Here is a 25,871-nt window from a genome sequence, read left to right on the forward strand (position 1 = left end):
AATGAAAAGCAAACAACTAACCGAGAGATAATGAGTGACCGAGAAAAAGATGGGAATGATGGACTTCAAATCCGTTATGTTAGGTAGAGTTCATTTTTTTTAAAACATCTCATGCGTTAGTGTGATAGAAACTATATCTATTGTGGCATTCGTTTGTCACAATAGGCCATATATTATGAGAGACTTACATTGCCTTCGTTGAAACACAATATTTTTTATTTTACTAATAAATTTTATTGGTAGGGATAAAATAATTTGTGGACTGACAAAATTGCCCATACTAATAAAATTGATTTTATTCATAAGAATGACCAAAATACCCCTAAACCTTTAAAATGACTAAAATACCCCTAAACCTAAAAAATAACCAAAATAACTAAAATACCATTGAAACCTCTAAAATGACCAAAATACTCCTGAAACCTCTTAAATGACAAAAAATACCCCTTAACTTGTAAAATGACCAAGATACTCCCGAAACTTCTAAAATGGCCAAAATACCTCTAAACCACTAGAATTAGAAAAAATACCATGAAATCACAAAATGACCAAAATACCCAAAAAATACTCTAAAATAATTAATATACCCCTTGAAATCGCTAAAATGACCACAAAAGAAAAAATGCCCTCAAATCCTTTAGAATAAGAAAAAAATATTCTGGAACCTCTAAAATGACAAAAATACCTCAAAATCAATAAAATGACCAAAATACCCCGAAACCTCTCAAATGACCAAAAATACCCTGAAGCCTCTAAAATGACAAAAAAAAAAAAAAAAAAAACCCACAAAAACCTAAAAAATGACCGAAAATACCTAGAAATTGGTAAAATTACCAAAATACCCCCCAAAATCTCTAAAATGACAATTTTGGTCCTTTAAGAAGTTTAGGAGTATTTTGGTTATTTTAGAAATTTCAGTATATTTTGGTCATTTTAGATATTTCAAGGGTATTTGGGTCATTTTAGGGAGATTCTGGCGTTTTACCCTTAATTTAAAAAAAAAATGGCAATATGCCCCTGTTTGCAAACTATATAGGAGCGTGCCCCTGTTTCGATACTCGATTATCTTAAAATCGAGTTCAATTAAATACTCGATTTGTAGAAAATCGAGTTATGTCCGATCAAACTTAAAAAAAAATATATAAAAAAAAAATTTGCATGAAACTTGAGTTTCAGGAAATCGAGTTCCATGCAAAAAAAAAAAATTTTATAAGTGTGATCGCCCCATATTTAGGGAGCCCTATAGTGCCGTTTTTAAGCCCTATAGTAACGTTTTTAAGCCCTATAACGGTGTTTTCCTGTAAATTTTTTTATAAGCGTGATTGACCCATATTCAGGGTGCCCTATAGTGGCGTTTTTAAGCCCTATAGTGACGTTTTAAAGCCTTATAACGGCGTTTTCCTGCAAAATTTTTTTATAGGTGTGATCGCCCTGTTCTAGGAGCCCTATAGTGGCGTTTTTAAGCCTTATAGTGACGTTTTAGAGCCCTATAGGGCGTTTTCCTGCAAATTTTTTTTTATTAGTCACCATACCAGGTTCAAGGGGCCCTATAGTGGCGTTTTTAAGCCCTATAGTGACGTTTTAAAGCCCTATAGTAGCGTTTTGGAACTCGACTTCCCTAAATTCAAGTTCCATGCTCTTTTTTTTTTTTTTTTTTTTTTTTTTTTTTTAGTTTTATTTAGCATAACTCGATTTTCTACGAATCGAGTATTTCATTGAAACTAGATTTTAAGGTAATCAAGTATCAAAACAGGGGCATATCCCTATATAGTTTCGAAATAGGGGCATATTGCTAAATTTTTAAAAAATTAAGGGCAAAAGGCTAGAATCTCCTCATTTTAGAGGTTTCGGGGTATTTTGGTCATTTTAGATATTTCGAGAGCATTTTTGGTTATTTTAGAGGTTTTGGGGTATTTGGGTCATTTTAGAGGTTTCGAGAGTATTTTGATCATTCTAGTTGTTTCAGGAGAATTTTGGTCAATTTAGAACATACTTGCCTAGCCTTGGGGGCATATAACTCATGATATCTTACATGTATAGATATTGATGGCTTTGATTTTAGACAAAAAAAAAAAAAAAATAGCTTTAGTTTAAAAACAATTTGAAAAATCCATGATTAGTAAGGTTAATGTCAAGATAAACTGAAAATCTAAAGTTTGATCTAGGGGAGCACCTACAAGTATCTTCCCTTTAAACATGAAATTTTGAAAATCAGTATTTTTTATGGAAAATATAATTTTAAAGGTAGTACTTTGAACTACTCCTATCACCCCCATGTGTGATCCAGGGGAAAACATAGCTTTAAAGGGAGTACTTTGGGGAACATAATTTAATGTGATGGTCAGATGAAGAGAACAAGGCTAACCAAATCTTCATGGGGCCACATGGCATGTGATCATCATGCTCTAATTCATATTTAAATCTTGATCATTTGATTTGAAGAGTATGGTCAAATATTGGTGTTAGCGAAATTTGAGAATATTTTTTTTTTATGAGAAACAAATTTGAGAATATTTGGATGGTTAAATTGAGAGAACAGAGCCAATCAAAGTTGTTTACCATGCAGGTATACGACACATGTCCATCATGCGCCAAAATTAGATCTGGAATCCAACTATTGGATTTGAAGAGTGTAATAAAAGGTTAACTATGGTAAATTATGGTCACAATAAGATGATTGGATTTAGAGAAAGGTGCAGACTTAATAGATGGTCCCGAGACTGTTGGATTTGGTGAAACTAGGTTGAGTGGGAGGGATTTTAGTGGGATATTGGGTATTGGCATAGTTGTTAGAAAGTCTAAAAGAAAAAAAATACTTTTACAAGATGATGAACATGTTAACATTGACTTAGATAGAGTTGATTAGGCAAGATGATGAAAAAAATTATTATTTTGGCTTATATATCTGTAGATACTCGATTTTGCACCCATGATTTAATTAAGGAAGATGACTGGAGTGACCATCCATGTACCCAAAAAAAAGTCATTCTTGCATCACATGCATCATTTTGCCTTTGTATTACATGCATTAATTCATTCATTGCATATCATAAAAATGATCTTGAGATTCTAACAGTCGCAACGGTGTTTTCGGTTTCCGAATCAGACCATCGGATCGAAAGATATCACATGATCAAGTTTGCACGGTCAACATGTATTGTGTCTAGGTAGAATCGACCGCACATGGTTAATTTAAATTAAGTCTGATTGGTTAAGCAATTAAAATTAATTAGATAATTTTGTGATTGGTTGATAATTAGTGTTTAAAATAGGGATGCATGCATCTGAATAAAATGGATGATTGGATAACAACAAAATTGGGGATAATCTAAACATTATCAAGATTTATTTTAAGGGATTTATCCATAAGATAATTGTTCTTCAAAAAGCCTGAATTATCTAGAAAAGAGATAAAAAAGAAAAAAAAAAAATCATAAATGGAGGTTGAAAACACATCTAGGTACAAGGACTAGCCAAAAAAAACCTAGAAGGAGAGACCAAATGGCACCCGAACTCGAAAGTGTGTTCATCCTCCAAGAGCCAATTCGGCACTTTTGGAGTGTCGAACGACACATTTGGGCACTCTAAAATTGCCGAATTTCCATCATGTGGGTTTTGGCCCAATGGCCTTCGGGTGACAATAAGGCACACCCTTTCGACCTTTTCGCAAAAGGATGCGTCCGAATTCAAACCCTAATCATCCGTACCTATTTTTAAGAGTCTTTTGGCCTCTATAAATAGAGACTAAACCTCATAATTCAGCTCCTTCTTTTTCCACGCTCTGAGAGGCACACGTTTTGGGCTCCCAAACAGCTCATATTTTCTGATCTCCTTTCTGATTTTCTTTGAAGCTAGGGTTTTTAGGTTTCAAAGATAACTGAATAGGTTTCTTTGAACCCTAAAACATCCTCTCAAGTAGAAGAGTGCTCATGCAAGAGGTTGTTTTCTAAACCCTTTTATTTTTATGCTTTTCTTATCATGATGATGTATGTTTAATTGTTTCAAATATTCATAATATGGTTTATAAAAACATGTTCTTGATTTCTTTATTGTTGGTATAATCTGTTTCTTAATTTTAAAGATCTGCATGCAGTCAACTATTTTTCTTCAAATAAAATGGATCTGCATCTTTCTTAGATGTAGATCTGAATTTTTCTTCAAATAAAACAGATTTGCATCTTTCTTAGATGCAAATCTGAATTTTTCTTCAAAATAAAACGGATCTGCATCTTTCTTAGATGCAGATTTGAATTTTTCTTTAAAATAAAAGGGATCTGCATATTCCTTAGATGCAGATCTAAATTTTCCTCACATCAAAACTGATTTGTATCTTTCTTAGGATACAAATCTAATTTTTCTTAAAACATATGCATATTTTTGAAATAAAGAAAGAGATCATGAATCGTTGTTTTGTTGTTTGTTTTGTTTGAGTCATGTAATATGAAATTATGTTGTGAATGAGATCATCTTCATAAAAAATATATCTTTTTCAAATATAGAAACAGATCTGATTTTTCTGTTACATAAAAAACCATTTTATTTCAAAATAGATCTGATCTTTTACAAAACTCAAAATCATTTTTTTTTATCTCTTAAAAAACATATATGTATATCTATAATTTTTTATTTATTTATTTTATAAAGTATTTGTGTATCTTACGATACATGATATAGAAAAATAAAAAAATTATTCATGATACAGTTCGCATTTTGATAACTATGGGCATTGGTCAGTATTTTGAGTGAAATCAAAAACAAGCCCTCCCTTGTCTCTTTGTTTTTTTTTTTTTTTTTTTTTTTTTTTTTTTTTTTTTATTTAATGGATTTGAGAGTATTTAATTACTTTGGCGGTTTCAAGGTTATTTTGGTCATTGTATAAGTTTGGGGGTATTTCGGTCATTTTAACGAGGTAAATGGTAATTTAATCATTTCAAATATTTTAAAGGAAATTATGTCATTTTAAATATTTTAAGAGGCATTTTGGAGGATTTGATTAAAAAAAAATCATATTATATCAAAATTATTTTGGCCACATATTAGTGACGACATTCTTTGTCGTCATTAAAAGATTCCTAATAGCGACGACCTAATTCGTCGCTAATATATAATCTACTTCCTTCCATTAATTCCCGCCACTTTTTGAGAGTGAAAATTTTTCCTTCCATTATATTTTGGTAGATATATTTGTGATGACATGTTGTGTCATTATTAACGACGATAGGTGTCGTCGTTAAAATAAATGTTATTTTAGCAACGCAAATGTCATCGCTATAAAATTTATTGTCGTCGCTAAAAGTTTCCCTCCATTTTCCAAAAGTAAATAAAATTCCCTCCACGTTGTTAGGGATGACTTATTAGCAACTACCTTAGTGTTGTTGCTATTATGCACTTATTAGCGATGGCCATATATTATCGTTGCTAATGTGTGCCTAATAGTGACGACTTTTTGGTGGTCGCAAAAACAATGGTCGCAAAAGGCCAAAATATTTTAGTGTAATAATATTCATATGTAATTGGTTTATTCCCTTTTTAGAAAATATGACATTTTTCACTAACATTTAAGCAAACACATATGTATACCTCTATGCATATATGTGTTTATATGATATATATGTATGTATGTATGTGTGTGTGTATATTTGAAAACCCCCCTCCCAAAGCATCAAATCCCAGCTCCACCCCTGCAAAGAATCGTGTTTATCTTATCAGGAGTCAATTCAAATGAGTCAGATCAAGTCGAGTTAACCTAAAACTTGATTATCTAAACTACTATTCAACAAAATTTAAGTATTAACCACTTTTACACAAACTTAAGTAATATCTTAAAAGAGAAAGATAGACACTCTTACTTTTTTTTATAGAAAAACCTACAATTTGTGTAAATGAAAAAAAAATACAGATATTTTAGTAATTTAAATTAATTACCGGGTTAAGTTTTGGTTATAATGGATTTAAAAATGCAACCCCAGGATCCATTTGTAAAATCCTAATGGATTCTATTAGCAGGTTAAGTTGAACAACCCACGAAACCCAGCTCATTACCATCCTCAGGATGGCTAAATTGTCATGTTAGGGAAGAAAACAGTTTATGGTAAGGCTACTTGTGAAGTATCTTTAAAAGGGTCTTTGATTGTGCACATACTTTCTCCATAACAACTTTCTAAAATGAGTCAAATGACTGAAATTCAGCTGTCAAATTACAGCAGGTATATTCAAAAGGAAATTACCATTAATGAACTTGTATTAAGAACTATAAGATAGTTGGGCATATACAACATTTCAATTATCAATGATAAAAAATTTAAGAAGTAGCTTATAATTGATGGGTTATGTTAGTGATGAGGAATATTAAGGAGAACTTATCCATGCAACTAAAAAGTATGCACCTGGTGAAGACAATTTATATGTCATCTTTGGAAGGGATGCACTCTCCATAGTACTTTTATTAATTGGTGTGAGGATCTAGAGTGCATGACATAGTCTATTATCTGTTGTAAAAGCAGAAGTTTTGACACCAATTTCTTGAAAATAGTGAAAATGTTAATATCTATTTGTTGTGTGTGTATCCAAATAACAATGGGCTTATGCAAAATAGAAATAAAAAGACAAAAGAAACAATCACACAAGGAACACAAAGATTGACGTGGTTCGACCTAAGCCTACATCCACGAGCGGTGCCAAGGAAAAATTTCACTAATAAAGGAGGAAGATTACAATAGTAGCACTCTCACTGGACCCAAGAAAAGTACACCAAAGAGCTATCTCACACAAAGAATAAAGAAAACTCTTCTAGAAGCCCTCAAAGTTGCGGCACTTTTAACACACAGAACGATAGCCGCATAAGTGACCAAGTGGTGTCAAATAACAATTCCAAGTTTAACTTGGATTTCCTAATACGGCTGGGTATTAGTTTGAGAGTAATCCAATCACAAGAGTCCTAATAGGACTTGGTCACTTATTCGTAGACCAACGGCAAGCCACACGTAACATTATCACCAATGTGTTTAGATATGAAATATCAATAAGGAAATATTTGAGGAAACTTATTAGTGCAAACTTATAAGTTAGCACCAAATGAAGCTATCTGGGGTCAAGCGAAACCAACTCCTACAAGTTATGACCATATCTAAGGATAATCTACTAAGGATCTGTTTGGATAGAACTTATTTTGCTGAAATTAAAAACTGAAAACTGAAAACACTGTAGCAAAATAATTTTTAAATGTGTAAATAGTATTGTAGGACCCATTTTTAATGAAAAAGTGACTGAAAAGTGAAATTTGTGAGTTCGTGAACAGTGCATCCGGGCATTGTTCATGGTTGACTTGGTCAAATAGTACGGTTGGAATAAAAAAAAAAAGAAAAAAGAAAAAAAAAGTCAAAAAACGCAAACACAGCCACTTAGAATTCGAATCCAAACTCCCTCTAAGTCTTACAGATGCCAATTTTGAAGTGAAAATCTTGTAATTTAATGACATTATCTGAATTTTGTAATGTCGCTAGCTTTAAGGGAAATGCTACGTCTACAAAATTTTAACAACAAATCTTAGATGGTAGGTTGTTACTAATGGGCAAGAAAGTAATTTCGGTAGTGAATTTAAATTAAAAACTTGTAACAACTTATCACCTAAGATCTGTTGTGAATGTAGCACTTCTCTTAGCCTTAATCAATCTAATTGATTTGTTAATCATTCTCCTAGAGTAAAAATCTACTATTGCTTCTTTAACTATAAAATCATGTTCATAAAGTTGTTAATGCCATGCCATAACTTCGGTCAAGAAATCGGCCCATTGGAAGATCCAAGCCCAATTAAAGCCCTAAATTTATAGGCCTTTGTAGGGTTACGTGTTTTTTTTATTTGTATTTATTCTTTTCCAAGATTGGTTGCAATAGACTTTACCGTGGAATAAAATCAAGGTATATAAAATATTAAATTGGTCCTTACTTGACAGTTAAATACGAGTATTTTCTATGCTGCGATTGTGGTCTATTTTTTTTTTTTTTTTTGAGTATAAACTGCAGAGCGATTGTGGTCTATTATTCTTTATATTCATTTCAATTAATTATAGCAAATAGATCCTTGCCGTCTGAATGACGTGGAATAGGTTTTTTTTTTTTGGTAATAATTTTATATATATATAAAAAAAAAAATTCCTTGCCATTTTTTGTTTAATAAAATAATTTTTGAATTTTTTTTTTTTGGGAGAAACAAACACTCATACAAGGGAGAGGGAAACAAGTTCTAACAAAAAGGTACACTACAACTCCACTCAAAAGTCAAGGTAACTTTTAACAGAGGGTAGGACAAATTATACTACTCACAATACACTCTCTCTTAAGCAGTGTAGAACAATTACCCATACCCAGAATGGATGTTTGGTTTACTGGGATATACCTCTGATGTAATGCATATTACCATGATGTGGCATTAAAATTTTTGGTTTATTTTATTTTTTCTAACATTACTATAATTTAAAATTACAAAATATATCACATCATCTTAATCTTATCACTTTTCTAAACAATATAATATTGTATTCTTGTATTGAAATTACATTCATGTAATATTACAATAATATAATATTATGGCGTACTATCATACCACGGCAATCCAACCGCCCCTTATGGTGATCATAAATAACTGCCATAGATAGAAAATTCTGCACAGGATAAAAAACCCACAAAAAAAAAAAAGGACAATTCTATCTCATTACATTGCATGGCTTTCAAAGGGAAGAGTAAATAGGGACACCTGGTAAGGTGGCACCAGCATCAACAATGAACAGGTTGCCCGAAGCATATTCAGAAGAGTCATGTATTAAGTATCGAATAAGTGATGTCAATGCTGGATCTGCGGTGCCCATTTCTCTTAAAGGGACGGTTTTCCTTACCACTTTAGGCAGCCAATCTCTTTGCATAAGACCTTGAGTAATTTCAGATTTGAAAATGCCAGGTGATATAGAATTCACTCTAATTTTGTATACACCCAATTCCAGGGCCATGATCTGTTATAAGTAGAACCATCATTATACGGAAAAATAGTGACAAGAAGAACAAAATCAACACAACACACACACACACATATATTATGCAGCACTCTTATATAAAAGTAGGAGGCACAAAAGTTGAAATAAAAGACAAACTAGTCTAAGTCTGATAATTGATTAGAATACATTTCCTATGGGCAAAGACTTAAAAGAGACTGACTCTTAGCTCCAAATAAGTGCAGTGTATTCCATAAATATTAAATTTTTGATGTGTTCATCATATAGTTACAGAAAAAGACATCTAGGCAAACAGTCAGCGGACATAATACACCTGTCCCAATTTCATGAAAATACAGTATGATGGTAATTATGTCTCTTCTGACACTCAATTCCAAAGTGGATTAATGTGAAAATCTTTAGGACTCGCAGTTGAAAATGCCTGACCCGAAGAGAATCTCTAGTCTTCATTTGTGTGTCTACTATCTAGCTGCCTCTCTTGGAAATTGGTTCTGTAATCTTTTATTTTTTTGTCTCCAAATGGTAAAAAAGAAGCATACATTTGTTTACCTACTGTTGAAATAATTGAAGTGAACTTTTTCTTTTTCTATTACGATTACGATTTTTCATCTTATAGTAATTATTTTGTTTCCAAACAATTATAAAACATGACAATGGTATTACCCCTATATTTTGGAAGAGTTGGATGGCAATCAACATTACCTTTGTCAAGGTGTTTAGGCCTGCCTTTGAAGAACCATAGGCCACACCTCCAGGCGATTGCCCACGGTCGAGAGCAGCAATAGAAGATATGTTTATGATTGATCCTCCTTGCTCTGCATCGCGCATGCGTATGCCGATGTATTTTGACACCAACCAGGTTCCTGTTAAATTTGTTTTGATAACCTTATTCCACTCCTCCTCAGACAATTCTAATGGAGATCTTATAGTACCTAATGTACATCACATAAGAGTTTGAAATATCTATCAACAATAACCTTCAACAATCAAATAACAAAAACAGACAGGTTGGCATCCAATGTTAACAATCAGAACGACCCACTCGATTCCTACATGACAAAGTAAGATCGAACATATTCCTACGTACCTCGAAATCCGGCATTATTGACCAGGGCGTGGATATGGCCAAACACATCCCAAGCCTTCTGTACAGACTTCTCGATGGTGGGTCCATCGGCAGTGAGGTCGAGCTCCACAGCCACAGCTCTTGGGGAGCTTGAAGAAGAAGAAGAAGAGAGGTGATTGATTTGATGACAGAGTGATTGGAGTCGATCGACACGTCGAGCAGCGGCAATGATCTTGCAGCCAGCTTTAGCGAGGTCAAGACAGAAGCCAAGACCAAGGCCTGAGGAAGCTCCAGTCACCATCACCACTTTTCCCTCTAGGTCTCCCCATTCCTCCAACGCCAATGCTGCCATTTCTGTGACTCTGTTGGTTTTCTCTAGTTATCAGTTATCACCAAACTCTGTTGGTTTTCTCTAGTTTTAATACTGAATGGTTTGAGATTTATATAAGCATTAGAAGAATTTCCTTATTACCGTTTTAAGAGAGAGAATTGATGTAACTGGCCAGCTTTTTGGTGCCAAAACCAACAACTTCTAGTACCTCGAAAAGGAAAATACCAAGGACATAAAAAATAAAAAATAAAAAATAAAAAAGGAAAGAGAAAGGAAATTACATTTGTAGTTTCCTCAAAAAATACTTTATCTACCTGTGATTTAAAAGTTGACATTGAGCTCATCTGAGATTAGCTTTGTTTGTCTCCTGTTATCCACCTTTATTAAAAGTAAATTTTTATTTTTGTTACCTTTTTATATTTCTTTCCTTTTAAAACATAAAAAATTAAAAAAATCAAGGGAAAAGAAAATCTAAAAATTAGGTTTTGTAAAAATTAAAATCCAACTTTTACATATTCTTTTCATATAGATCAACTTTTAGATATTTTATTTTAATACATTAAAAATTGAAATCGTGTGATTCGTCACCTGAATCAGAGAATGAAAAAAAAACTTGGAATAACCTCTCTGTGACTGTTCTGTGCGAGTCTTGAAGAATGATTTCAAACAGTCCCTTACTTCATGAAGTAAGGGACTGTTTGAAATCTGCTAATTTTGCTAAAATTATTATTATTATTTTTTTTGTTAAAAGTACGATAGATAAAGGTAAATGTTAGTTGAAATAGTACAGTGAGACTCATAAATAGTATTGTGAGACTCATAAATAGTACCAAAAAGTACAATGAAATCCATGAATAATAGTAAAAATAAACTGAATAATAAAATAAATTAGTAAAAAATAAACTAGCTAAACAAATGCCAATAGTTATGCTGTGAACATGTAGCTAGATGTTGATACTAATAATAAAACTTTGATGTTCTTTTAATTGTTTTAACTTTTGTACTCTGTCGGCTTAATTTCTGAAAGGATATCAAGACGAAGTAACAGCTGACGACCAAGAAGAGAAAGGATGGAAATACATTCATGGTGATGTTTTCCGGTTCCCAAAGTACAAATCCTTGTTTGCTGCTGCCCTTGGTTTTGGCAGCCAGTTATTCACTCCGTAAGGATCTTTTTATTTTTATATTTTATTCAAATTCATGAAGCTTAGTGCATTTGCCAATAGATGTTTGTGCTGCCCTTGGTTTTGGCAGCCAGTTGTTCACTCCGTAAGGATCTTTTAATTTTTATATTTTATTCAAATTCATGAAGCTTAGTGAGTTTGCCAACAGATGTTTGTGCGTTTTGCGTTTTATTTTTGGTCCCACATGAAGCAAAAAATTGAAACAGAACTCAAATTAAAATAGAACTTTTATTCAACTAAACTCCGTAAAGATCTTTTTATTTTTATATTTTATTCAAATTCATGAAGCTTAGTGCGTTTGCCAACAGATGTTTGTGCGTTTTGTGTTTTTTTTTTTTTTTTGGGTCCCACATGAAGCAAAAAATTGAACCAGAACTCAAATTAAAATAGAACTCTTATTCAACTAAAATACTAAAAGAGTAAATATCTGAAACATATATTTAAATGGAGAGATAAGAATAAAATAGTGTTTGGGTTGTGGTGGGTTTTTCACTCTACAGGATTTTTGTATGGTTATCTTGTGTAAGTTTGGATCCACGTCTTTGTTTTACTTTTGTGTTTTGCGTTTTGTTTTGTTTTTTTTTTTTTTTTTTTTTTTTACACGCATTTCAGGGGACAAGCGCAACAGTAGAGTACTGTTCAGTACTGTTTGGCCCCGTTTTTTTTACTTTTTTGTCAATCAGTGGGTCTGTGCACTGTTCATGGACCCATAAATTTCATTTTTTATCAATTTTTTCATTAAAAATGGGTCCCACAGCACTATTCACACATTTAAAAATTATTTTGCTACAGTGTTTTCAGTTTTCAGTTTCAGCAAAATAAGTTCTATCCAAACACACCCCTTATCTAGAGATCTTAAGTGAGATATTTAAAGACCCACAAAAGTTGTCAACGTTCATTTCATTTCCTACAAATTAGGACATGAACGTTAAAGTCTCTAACATTTATTTAAACGTTAAAATCAAATCTCTTATCCACCTTACTGCCCTCACTCACAACTAATTATCTCTGAGAAATCTCAACTGCATATTTGACCATGTCAAACCCCATACAGCCAATCATGGTCAAAACATGCAATTCCATTATTCAAACAATTTTATTAATAATAATCATCTTATATACAATATTGTGTCAGGTAATTTCTTTTGAGAAGTACACACGTACACATTGTGGGTTATTTAACCACGCAGTTCAATATCCATATTGTGGGCTATTTGGCCACACAATCCAACATCTCCCACCTGGCCAAATAATTTGAGATGTACAATGTTAGGACATATTTGATTCACTTGTTAGGAACATATGTTACTATTTTATGTAATTGACTTATCATTTGACAAAACGCACTTTATTTGTATTTGGGTAGATCTAGGATGCGTTTAATACTTCAAGAAACTGTGTTTCAAGATCAAGTGTTGAAGACATGCAAGTCTGTCCAAGATTCAAGCTGAAGAAGTGTTATTCATTAAATCTCGACAGCTAGCTTGACAGCTAGCTATCCATCAAGAGAAACACTGGAATACATTTTACAACAAGAGTTTTCTTGTCTTTTTCTTCACTCTCTCTTGCCTCTTCAGAATTACAAGAGTCCTATTTATAGACCTTAGAGCTTGCAGATAATATACAATATTCATATCAGGACAAGTAGGGGCTGCCTTATGGATTTACAAGTGTCCAGAGCATAGTGGCATGGTTGGATTTTCATCTTCCTCCGGATAAGCTTGCCATGGGATAAGAGCAATAATAGAGACCTTGAGTGCTGGGCTGGCAAACTGTGATGCCCCAATTTGATTGATTGTGTGATGTGTGTGGGTGTGTGATGAGTCCCACATCGGGTATTTACTAGGTTGAGTTGGGCTATATTAACAACTACAAGGAGCCTCAATTGTGACTAGTCCTTTTGAGGTATAGCGCAGATGTGACTAGCGCTTTTCCTTGGGTTGTTACATATGGTATCAGAGCCGGCCTAGTAACCCCGTGTGGGCTTGGAAACACTACCTCACAAAGTGGGCCCTAACGAGGACGTTAGGGATTTAAGTGGGGGAGATTGTGATGCCCCAATTTGATTGATTGTGTGATGTGTGTGGGTGTGTGATGAGTCCCACATCGGGTATTTACTGGGTTGAGTTGGGCTATATTAACAACTACAAGGAGCCTCAATTGTGACTAATCCTTTTGAGGTATAGCGCAAATGTGGCTAGCGTTTTTCCTTGGGTCGTTACACGAACAAGTGTCAAGTGAGGTGGGGGCATATCTGCATTGGTGATCTTATTCAAGTATCTTTCTGACAAGGAGGAGATATGGTACTATTGGGAACTATTGGGAGGATTACGTCTGAAGATGTTTCTAGGACTTTTGACTGTCTTTTTTTTTTTTTTTTTGTTAAAGATATCTAGTCCCATCCATCTCTTCCTTAGAACCATTCTTCATTAACATCTTCATCAGGATGCTGTTCCAGCCCCGTGGCTTGACAGCTGCTCGACAGCACCTTGACAGACAGTTATCTGTTGAGTTTTATGAAAAACAAAATTCCAGTTCTGTTTTGACTCTAATCCGTGATTATGTGTTTGGGCCTTCTTTTCTTTTAACCCTAGACATATAAAAGGATTATTTTAAGGGCCGTCAAAGTGTACACAAGTTGCATAAGTGTTGAGCAAAGTTTGTTCAAGCAATTTGTAACCGGAGACAAAGTTTTGCCCTAGTTCATCATTCTTGTGAAGAAGTTGCTGTGTATGTGCACCGTAGGGTTTTGTGACCAAGCATCTTCTTGATCTTCATCGTTGGGATAAACTAAAGAACTTTGCAACCAACAACCTTCTTTAGTTGGTGATTAAAGTCGCGTACTGGGATCCGCGTATTGGTTAATCACGTACTTGGGAGCCATGCATCGAAAATGGGAAATTGTCACTACAGAACAAGTCCAATTGGGTATTGGGGTAAGGGTTCAACTGTAGGTTGGTATAAGGTACTGAGATTCCTTTACTTGTAACTGCTTGTTGTGATAATAGTGGAATTTCGGGAGTGGTGACCTAAAAATCACCCAATGGGGGTTTTTGCTGTTAGGTTTTCCCCATTCGTAAACAAATCATTGTGTCATTTATTTTCCACTGCATAATTATTTTATTGGTGATTTGTTTGTGCTACCACGCGTTTGCATGTTAATTTACTTAATTGATTCACTTGGCTAAATTAATTGGTTAATTTATTACAAGGGGTCAATTTGTTTTTTGCCTATCATACAATAATTATTCAATAACTCCCATAGTACGGACATGTCCCTTGAAACTTTCTGTAGCAGATGCCTTTGTCAACGAATCCACCACCATCTCCTTTGTTGATGCATATTCTACAAGAATTTCATTTTTCTGTACCACATCAAAAATATAATAATAATGATGTTCAATATGTTTACCTCTTGTACCAAGCTCACCACTTTTTATGGTGCATATTCAATGTGAACCCCGTCAAGGATAACGAGACCCAACAATGAAAGGGAACCCAAGATCGTTCTATGAACAGATTCAAATGGGAGATCTCGACCCGTTGTTTATGACAAACAAGAACCTCGGTATAAGGAAGACGCCACAAACGGTGGTGGAAACTCCGTTTAATAAGTCGAGATGAACGCCACGGGAATTCCCGATAAGTTCGAGTAGTTTTTCAAAGAACCAAAGAGAATAAACCTCACAAGTTTTATCAATAATATCTGAAAAACGTTTACAGACTTAGATGACTATTTAAGGGCTTCTTAAAACTTGACAGACAAGAAAATATATTCTAAAATAACTCCTAATTGATACCTAACCATATTAGGAATAAAGTTTGACCTAAAATGCATTAAATGCACCTAAAAAAGAGGAAATAAATCACCTAAACCTAGAATAACGTTTTTTACATAGATCCAAAATATTTCATGCCAATTCTTAGCCTTGACCGGATCCTTCTAGAACTTGAATCACGGTGACGATTTTTTGTTGCCCACGTGGATCATGCTCAATGGGCCTCCACGAATTTGCTTGAGCCCATAACTCTTGGATGAGTCCGTTAAGTACATCCTTGAACTTCTTTGCTTGTGCTCTCGTAACCAGCCCAATTGGTACTTAAACGAGATCCTTCGACGCGGTGCCTTGATCTCCATCATTCCCTTCCTCTTGAAAAGGATTTGCCCTCAAATCATCACCTACATCAAAAGGACTCAAATCAGTAACATTAAAAGTGGCACTTACATTATACTTACCAGGTAAATCTAGCTTGTAAGCATTGTCATTAATACGCTCGAGGACTTGGAAGAGACCATCTCCTCTTGGGAGCAATTTGGAACATCTTTTCGCCGGGAATCTTTCTTTTCTCATATGCAGCCAAACCCAATCTCCGGGTTCAAAAACCAGTTTGCAACGTCCCTTGTTGGCTTGTGTGGCATATTGCTCTGTTCTTCGCTCAATGTTGAGTCTTGCTTTCTCATGAATATGCTTCACAAAGTCAGCTTTCTTTTTGCCATCTAAATTAACATGCTCTATCAAAGGTAAAGGAGATAAATCCAATGGAGTTAAAGGATTAAACCCATACACAATTTCAAATGGCGAAAATTTGGTAGCAGAATGAACAGCTCTATTATATGCAAACTCAACATGTGGTAAACATTCTTCCCATGTTTTGATGTTCTTTCTAATGATTGCCCTCAATAGAGTAGACAAAGTCCTATATACTATTTCAGTTTGACCATCAGTTTGTGGATGACAAGTAGTGGAAAACAATAGCTTAGTACGTAGCTTACACCACAAAGTCTTCCAAAAATAGCTCAAGAACTTAGCATCTCTTTCCGAAACAATTGTCCTAGGCATGCCATGTAATCTCACAATCTCTCTAAAGAACAAATCAGCAACATGTGAAGCGTCATCCGTTTTGTGACATGGAATAAAATGTGCCATTTTAGAAAATCTATCCATGACCACAAAAATTGAATCTCTTCCACGTTTAGTCCTAGGCAGTCCTAACACAAAATCCATTGAAATATCAATCCAAGGCTCACTAGGAATTGGTAAAGGAGTATACAAACCGTTGGGCTACACTTTGGATTTAGCTTGCCTACATGTGACACATCTACCACAAATCCGTTCGACATCTCGTTTCATGTGAGGCCAATAGAAGTGTTCCTGCAAAATAGATAAAGTCTTTGCAACTCCAAAATGTCCCATTAATCCCCCACCATGTGATTCCTGCACTAATAACTCCCTTATAGAACAATTAGGCACGCATAGCTTATTTTCTCGAAATAGGAATCCATCAAGCTTAAAGAACTTACCAGAGGCGATTTTCTCACAAGCTCGATATTCCTCACAAAATTTGTGGTCTTCAGCATATAATTCTTTAATGTGTTCAAAACCAAGCAATTTTGCATCAAGTGTGGAGAGTAAGGCATACTTGCGAGAAAGTGCATCGGCGATTACATTCTCCTTCCTTGCTTGTACCGAATGACATATGGAAACATCTCTATGAACTCCACCCATCGCGCATGCCTTTTGTTTAGCTTGTGTTGACCCTTCAAGTGTTTCAAGGACTCATAATCAGTGTGAATCACGAACTCCTTAGGCCATAGGTAGTGTTGCCACATCTCTAAAGCCCGAACCAATGCATACAACTCCTTGTCATAAGTTGGGTAGTTTAAGGCTGCCCCGCTGAGTTTCTCGCTAAAGTAAGCAATTGGTCGTCCTTCTTGCATAAGAACGGCTTCTATACCAATACCTGAAGCATCACATTCAATTTCAAACGTTTTAGAAAAGTTGGGTAAAGATAACAAAGGTGCGTTAGTCAGCTTCTCTTTGATTAATTGAAATGCCTTCTCTTGTTCTTCTCCCCACTGAAATCCAACGTTCTTCTTGATCACTTCAGTAAGCGGTGCGGCTAAGCTACTGAAGTCCTTCACGAACCGCCGGTAGAAACTAGCAAGTCCATGAAAACTACGAACATTACCTACACTTGTGGGACTCGGCCAATCTTGGATTGCACGTACCTTCTCTTCATCAACCTGTATACCTTGTGCACTAACAACAAATCCCAAAAATACAAGCTTATCGGTGAAAAAAGTGCACTTCTTTAAATTAGCAAACAACCTTTCTTTCCTTAGCACATCTAAAACAGATTTCAAATGTACTACATGATCGTCTATGTTTTTGCTATAAATGAGTATATCATCAAAATAGACAACAACAAATCTGTCTATAAATGCATGCAAAACATGGTTCATAAGTCTCATAAAAGTGCTCGGAGCATTAGTCAAACCAAAAGGCATAACTGACCATTCATACAAACCATATTTTGTTTTAAAGGCTGTTTTCCATTCATCTCCTTCTTTTATCCTAATTTGATGATAACCACCTTTTAAATCAATCTTAGAAAATATGCAAGAACCATGCAACTCATCTAACATATCATCTAAACTTGGGATAGGATGACGATACTTTACCGTTATGTTGTTGATGGCTTGGCAATCAACGCACATTCTCCACGTCCCATCCTTCTTAGGTACAAGTAAGATCGAAACTGCACATGGGCTCATGCTCTCCCTCACGTGCCCTTTCTCCAACAATTCACTTACCTGCCGTTGAAGCTCCTTTGTTTCCTCGAGATTGCTCCTATAAGTTGGTCGGTTTGGAATGGTTGCACCGGGAACAAAATCAATTTGATGTTCAATTCCTTGGCTTGGAAGTAACCCATGTAGTGTTTCCTCGGGGAAGACATTCTCGTATTCCTGCAAAAGAGAAACAATAGAACTAGGCAAAGCAAGGTCAAGTTCGTTAGTATTTAAAAGTGCCTCTTTGTACAAAAGTACAATCATCGGCTTATTTGAAAACATTGCTCGCTTGATCTCGCTCACTTTTGAATGGAAATTCTTTTGTTTTCTCTCTAATTTTCTCTCAAGGGCCAAACTTTGATTTTCTTTTTCTCCCTCATTTTTCTCGGCCTCTCTCTAATTTTCACTCTTTTTCTTTTGCTCACTCTCTTTCTTTTGATCACTCTCCTTTTGTAATCTTACTTGATCCTCGTATACTTGCTGCGGTGTCAATGGTACAAGAGTGATTGATCGTTGATTAAGTACAAAAGAGTACTTGTTCGTAAAGCCATCATACTTCACTTGCCTATCGAACTGCCATGGACGCCCTAGCAATAAGTGTCCCGCCTGCATCGGTACTACATCACACAACACTTCATCTTCGTATTTACCGATTCGAAATGCAACTAACACTTGCTTGTTCACCCTGATCTCACCACTATCATTTAGCCATTGCAACTTGTACGGTCTAGGGTGCTTTACCATGGGCAATCCCAATTTTTCCATCATAATTATGCTTGCAACATTAGTACAACTACCACCATCAATAATCACACTACATACCTTGTCTTTAACGTAGCACCTAGTGTGAAAGATGTTCTCCCACTGTATTTCATCAATTCCTTTTGCTTGCAAGCTCAATGCTCTCCTCGCCACCAATGTCAATGCGCCAGGGGCTAAGTACTCCTCCTCGGAAACATCCTCTAATGGCAGCATGTCATCGATGTCGGAATCTTCATCATCGGTCACAATTTCACCATTGGCTTGCAACACCATGACTTGCTTGTTTAGACATTGACTTGCTATGTGGCCCCTGCCTTAACATCTAAAACATTTAATATCATGATTCCTAGAGGTAGAGGCTTTGGTTTTACCTTGAGGAACGTGGCTGGTGGTCGCGGACTTGGGCTCGGGTTTGGGCGTTTGTGACTTGTCCAGCGGCTTAGCATGACTCGATTTCCAAGAGGTAGAACTAGAGTTATGGCCTGCACGTGTCCCATTCCCTCTCTTGAGTTGTTGTTCCACTTTGATAGCCATTTGCACCATATCTTCCAATTCCATATAATGCTGCATCTCTACCTTATCATGGATCTCCCGATTTAAGCCAAGCAAAAATCTAGCCATTGTAGCCTCCCGATCCTCCTCTACATTAGCGCGGATCATAGCAATCTCCATCTCCTTGTAGTAATCCTCTACGCTTCGACTCCCTTGTTTAAGACCTTGTAGCTTTTTGTACAACTCTCGGTAGTAGTAACTTGGAACGAATCGCTTTCTCATCACTACTTTCATCTCCTCCCATGTGTCTATTGGGTGTTCTCTATTCCGCCTCCTGTTTATCACAAGCTGATCCCACCAAGTAATAGCATATTCAGAAAATTCAATCACGGCTAATTTTACCTTCTTTGTCTCGGAGTAATTGTGGCAATCAAATACGAACTCCATCTTCTTCTCCCACTCAAGATATGCCTCAGGATCAGACCTACCTTGAAAGGATGGAATCTTCATCTTAATACCACCCAAGTTGTTATCTTCGCGATTCCTAGCTTCTCTAAATCTTCCTCCAGGTCTCCTATTGCTAACAATGGAATCCTGATCTTCTTCTTCATCAAAACCAGACCCATAACGCTCTTCATCCTCCTCCCTCGGTGGAACTCTTTCCTTTCTACGCAAATTACGACCGTTTTGTGGTTACTCCTCACGTCTATTCTCCATCTGATCTATCCGTTCGTGAACCTGTACCATCTCCATCTTCATCACACGCCTTATCTCACTCATCATGGCCTCCAAAAACATTTTCGGATCAGCCAATTTTGTATCATCTTCGGCAATGCTCTTACCACTATCGTGAGACATGATTGCTACAAAACAAAGGTTAGTAGAAAGAAAAAAAATGGAACCTCACGAATCACTCCCTTACCTGTTTACACTCAAGAATGTGGATCACTCTCCACTCGTGTTTCACTCAAAATAATATAGCTTTTACCCTCTGATGTTCTCACCACTTTTGCCTTTTTCCACTCGATAATTCTCTTTCAGTTCTTTTGAAACTAAACAAATAACTCAAAATTTTCAGCAACAATTCACCAAGAACTAATCAAGGAATCTCAGATTTGAACGTAAGGAATATGGAAATTTTCAGATTAGAATTAGAAGGAATATGGCAGTTTTGGAATTTTGGAAGCACAAAATAGTGATTTTCTTTTTTTTTTTTTTAATTTTTATGATCAGCAACTAGCTTTTGAGAATAATGAAATAAGATTTCGAAATAACTAAGAGATGTGAGACCAGACCAATAGTTTAGACATCAACAAGACAAACAAAGATTTGAACAGATAGGGTAAAGGAAATTCAGCTAAGAAGAGATAAATATATTAAAGGATAGGCAAACCTGAACTAGAAACCTTGCTCTGATACCAAATGATGTGAACCCCGTCAAGGATAACGAGACCCAACAACAAAAGGGAACCCAAGATCGTTCTATGGACAGATTCAAATGGGAGACCTCGACCTGTTGTTTATGGCAAACAAGAACCTCGGTATAAGGAAGACACCACAAACGGTGGTGGAAACTCCGTTTGATAAGTCGAGATGAACGCCACGGGAATTCCCGATAAGTTCGAGTAGTTCTTCAAAGAACCAAAGAGAATAAACCTCACAAATTTTATCAATAATATTTGAAAAACGTTTACAGACTTAGATGACTATTTAAGGGCTCCTTAAAACTTGACAGACAAGAAAATATATTCTAAAATAACTCCTAATTGATACCTAACCATATTAGGAATAAAGTTTGACCTAAAAAGCATTAAATGCACCTAAAAACAAGGAAATAAATCACCTAAACCTAGAATAACGTTTTTTACATAGACCCAAAATATTTCATGCCAATTCTTAGCCTTGACTGGATCCTTCTAGAACTTGAATCACGATGACGATTTTTTGTTGCCCACGTGGATAATGCTTAATGGGCCTCCACGAATTTGCTTCAGCCCATAACTCTTGGATGAGTCCGTTAAGTACATCCTTGAACTTCTTTGCTTGTGCTCTCATAACCGGCCCAATTGGTACTTGAACGAGATCCTTCGACGCGGTGCCTTAATCTCCATCAATATTACAGCTTGGTTATCATAAATAACTTTTATAGGCTCATCTAGTATTTCTTTTATATTTAAACTTTTAAGAAAGCCTTTTATCCAGACAGCTTCTAATATAGCAGTACTACATGCTATATATTCTGCTTCCATAGCGATTTTAGCTACACAACTTTGTTTTTTACTACACCAAGAAATAGCTCCTCCTTAAAGGAGGAATATGTAACCTGATTTGCATTTCCCATCATTTGTGTCACCAGAGAAATCAACATCTGAATATCCAATAACTTTCAAATGTCTTTCACTATAAGTCATTTTATAACTTTTTGTAACTTTAATATATCTTAAAATTCTTTTAACAACTGCCCAATGGGCCTCGCTTGGATTACTTTGAAATCTACTCACAAGGCTTACAGCAAAGCTTAGGTCATGTCTAGTACATAGCATAGCATACATTATGCTACCAACAACTTGAGCATAAGGTCTATGCTCCATTTTTCTTTTCTCTTCATCATTTATAGGACACATTTTCTTAGACAATTTGGTTTGTTTATGTATACGAGTATCAATTGGATTTGAACTATCCATATAAAATATTTTAAAAATTTTATCAATGTATTATTCTTGAGATAATTGAAGTATTCTTGATTTTCTATCTCTCATAATTTGAATTCTTAACACATAGGAAGCTTCTCCCAAATCTTTCATTTCAAATTGGGATTTTAGAAAATCTTTAACTTCACATATAGATTCAATATGATTACCAGCAATCAAAATATCATCAACATACAAAGATAAAATTATAAAATCACTCCCACTATTCCAATGATATACACAATGATCATAATCATTATCTCTAAAACCAAATTTAACAATTGCATTATGAAAAGTGTAAAACCATACAATGATTTCTTAAGCTTATACACTTTATTTTCTTGACCCTTAACTTTATAACCATCGGGTTGTTGCATAAAATTTCTTCTTTTAGTTCTCCATTTAGAAAAGTAGTTTTAACATCCATTTGATATAATTCTAAATCTAAGGTAGCAACAATGGACATTAAAATTCTAATGGAAGTGAATTTAGCAACAGGAGAATATGTTTCCTTATAGTCTATACCAGGTTTTTGTGTGAATCATTTTGCCACTAATCTAGCTTTATATTTTTCAATACTACCATCACACTTAAACTTTCTCTTTAATATCCATTTACAACCAATTGCTTTCCTATTTTTAGGCAATTCCACTAATTCCCACACATCATTTTTAATTATTGAATCTAATTCTTCCTTAATAGCTTCTTTCCATTTCAATGAATCTGGGGCAGACATCTTTAATTGTTAAAGGGTCTTCAACATCCCCTTCACTTATAAAAGTGAAAGAATCTTTTAATTTAGTAGGGGGATTTCTTTCTCTTTGAATCCTACTAAGTGTATCATGAAGATTTTCACTATTAGGAACAATAACATATTCATTATTAACCACTTCCTTCTCCTTAGAAATTTCAAATAATTCTACTAATTTATTGGGATCTCTTGTATCAATTTCTTCTTCTAAGAATCTTGCATCTCTACTTTCAGTTACACTAATAGTTCCATCACTATGGTGAATAACAAATCTATACCCCTTAGAATTTTCAAGATATCCAATAAATGTACCTTTGATAGTTTTACTATCTAACTTACTTCTTAAATGTGATGGGATTAATATATGAGCTGAAGAACCCCAAAACTTTAAATTTTGTAGATTGGGTTTTCTTCCAATCCATAATTCAAGCGGTGTTCTACTATGAATTTTTGTAGGAACTAGATTAAGCAAGAACATAGCAGTTACAATAGCTTCTCCCCAAAAAATAGAACCTAATGTAGAATGGCTTAACATGGACCTTACCATGTCCAACAAGGTTCTATTACATCTTTCGGCAACACCATTTTGTTGTGGTGTATAGCTCATAGTAAGTTGATGTATTATTCCATTTTCTTTCAAAAAATCACTAAATGGATTTGACATATACTCTCCCCCACAATCTGATCTTAGTATCTTAATATTTCTTCCTAATTGATTTTCAACTTCCTTTTTGTACTCTTGAAAATTTTCAAAAACTTCAGATTTTTTATGCATCAAGTATATGTGTCCATATCGAGAAAAATCATCTATGAATGTGACAAAATATAACATACCCCTATGAGTTTTAATATTAAATGGACCACATACATCAGAATGTACAATAGCTAATAATTCATTGGATATTTGTCCCTTGGGAAAAGGAAGTCTAGCTATTTTACTAGATATGCAAGGTTCACAAGTAGGAAAAACAATGTTCATGTTTGGAATTAATCCCATATTAATCATCCTTTTCATTTTATTTTTATTAATGTGTCCTAATCTCATATGCCATATATAAGGATCATCCATACATAAACAAGCATTATCATAAGCATAAGAATGATTAATAGACATATCAAAGTAAGCAAAAGAACCAACTATTGCTTTATTATTAGCAAAAGAAATGTCATTAAGACGATACAAACCACCCATCTTAATACCCCACATTAAGATTCTACCATGTTTTCCAATTGACACTTTTCCAGAACAAAAACGAATCTCAAAACCTTTTTCATCCAAGCAAGGGATAGAAATGAGATTACATCTCATGGTGGGTGCAAAAAGTACATCTGACAGATAGAGGTTTCTTTCTCTAGGTATCATGATCTTCACAATTCCAATGCCTAACACATCACAATATGTGTTATTGCCCATGTATACATGATGATCACCGGCTTTAACCTCTTTCATGTCAACAAAGAAATCTCTCGTCTTTGCCACATGGCGTGACGATGTAGAGTCTACCCACCATGCTCCGGAGTCAACATTAGTTAACAGAGATTCAGATACCACATAAATTATATCCTTGGAACCTCCATAATTAGGTTTGTTATTGTTTTTATTTTCATGACAGTTAGCTTGATAATGACCAATTTTTCCACACTTAAAACACTTTCCCATACCCCTTTTATTATTATCATTGTTCTTGAAATTCTTTCCTTTGCCTATGAAATTTTTAGAAAAGTTTTTCTTGTCATTTTTAGGAGTTTCATTCTTTGGTGGTTGACTAGTGGAAGCAATTGTTAAGAGAGATTTAGATGTATTCTTTTTATTTTTTCTGCCCGCTTTTATCCCCAAAAGAGTTGGTAAGTTTTTCATGTTCACAGGGGTTGCAGAATAGTTTAGAGCTACCACTACAGAATCCCATGAGTCAGGCAAACTATGCAAAATAGTAGACACTTTCATCTTTTCAGGAATTGGATTTCCTAAGATAGCTAGCTCTTTTGCAATTACTGACATGTTCAATGACATTATCACTTTCATTCATCATGGTTCCATTAAATCTCTCAATTAAAAGTTGAATGTATGTTTCAGAAGATGCATGATATGCTTCAGTAATAGCATCAAACATGGTTTTAGCATGTGTATATTCTTCAAAAAGAATTTCAATGTCAAGTTCCATGAATGTAAGCAAAATATTTCTAGCAGTTTTATCATCTTCTAAATGTTTTTCAGACATTCTTTTTGCAGCAGTATTAGAATTTTCAGGTGGTGGAGTTGGAATGCCAATATCAATAACATACTCAACCTTGTCTTGAAAGAATATGTGACGGATACGACGTTTCCAAACAGAATGATTAGCCCCATTTAATTTTTCAGTTTTGCTTAATTTTTGACTTACAGCTTTACTAGTCATGATCAATCAATAAGAAATAAAAGGATTTTAGTTTAGAAAGCTAACCGTGATGGAGAAACCCAGAAAATAAATTTGTGTGTACCAAATCTGTACTGATGTCTGCTCCAACACTCCCTTTTTAGCCCAACCAAGCTTTCACGTTAAATGAAAAAAAAAAAAATCCTGGAGTAATTTCAATGGCCTTCCACCATGTAGCAAGAGTCCCACCCAATCACAAAATCTACTTGTCCATGGCAATGCAACCTTTTCTCTCTAACAAACTTCTTCTTCACAATAATAGCAATACTCCAAAAAACATTGATGAGATTTTCTTCCTTCGTAGGCCCGTGGAGTAAAGCAAATACCCAAATGAAAAGAAGTTGGATTCAAAAAATAAAATACTTGCACGGCTACACTGGGAAAATGGACTTGCTTCAAAGCTCTGATACCAATGAAGCAAAAAATTGAAATAGAACTCTTATTCAACTAAAAGTCTAAAACACTAAAAGAGTAAATATCTGAAATGTATATTTAAATGGAGAGATAAAAGTGAAATAGTGTTTGGGCTACAATGGGTTTTTCACTCTACAGGATTTTTGTGTGATTATCTTATCTAGAGATCTCAAGTGGGATATTTAAAGACC

The 25,871-nt window shown here is 34.8% G+C and overlaps 1 protein-coding gene and 1 pseudogene across 1 annotated transcript; both read right to left on the minus strand.

Annotated features, from left to right (window-relative positions):
• Positions 1–8,513: 8,513 nt before the first annotated feature.
• LOC126693336 (uncharacterized) lies at positions 8,514–10,498 on the minus strand. The gene is made up of 3 exons (XM_050389280.1): positions 10,093–10,498; positions 9,708–9,937; positions 8,514–9,005 (listed from the first exon to the last, which is right to left on the minus strand). The coding sequence occupies exons 1-3, from the start codon at positions 10,421–10,423 to the stop codon at positions 8,727–8,729; spliced, it is 840 nt and encodes a 279-aa protein (XP_050245237.1). The 5' UTR covers positions 10,424–10,498; the 3' UTR covers positions 8,514–8,726.
• Positions 10,499–14,831: 4,333 nt separating this feature from the next.
• On the minus strand, positions 14,832–19,840 carry LOC126691350 (uncharacterized; annotated as a pseudogene).
• Positions 19,841–25,871: the final 6,031 nt, after the last annotated feature.

The sequence above is a fragment of the Quercus robur genome, chromosome 7 (genome assembly GCF_932294415.1).
Source record: "Quercus robur chromosome 7, dhQueRobu3.1, whole genome shotgun sequence".
Lineage (NCBI taxonomy): Eukaryota > Viridiplantae > Streptophyta > Magnoliopsida > Fagales > Fagaceae > Quercus > Quercus robur.

Bases quoted from the DNA above. Each gene is read 5' to 3' on its own strand.
- LOC126693336 (XM_050389280.1), bottom strand. From the start codon at position 10,423: ATGGCAGCATTGGCGTTGGAGGAATGGGGAGACCTAGAGGGAAAAGTG. The intron at 9,938-10,092 runs GTACGTAGGAAT...GATGTACATTAG, and splicing joins CAATAATGCCGGATTTCGAG to GTACTATAAGATCTCCATTA. The intron at 9,006-9,707 runs GTAATGTTGATT...TACTTATAACAG, and splicing joins GCCTAAACACCTTGACAAAG to ATCATGGCCCTGGAATTGGG.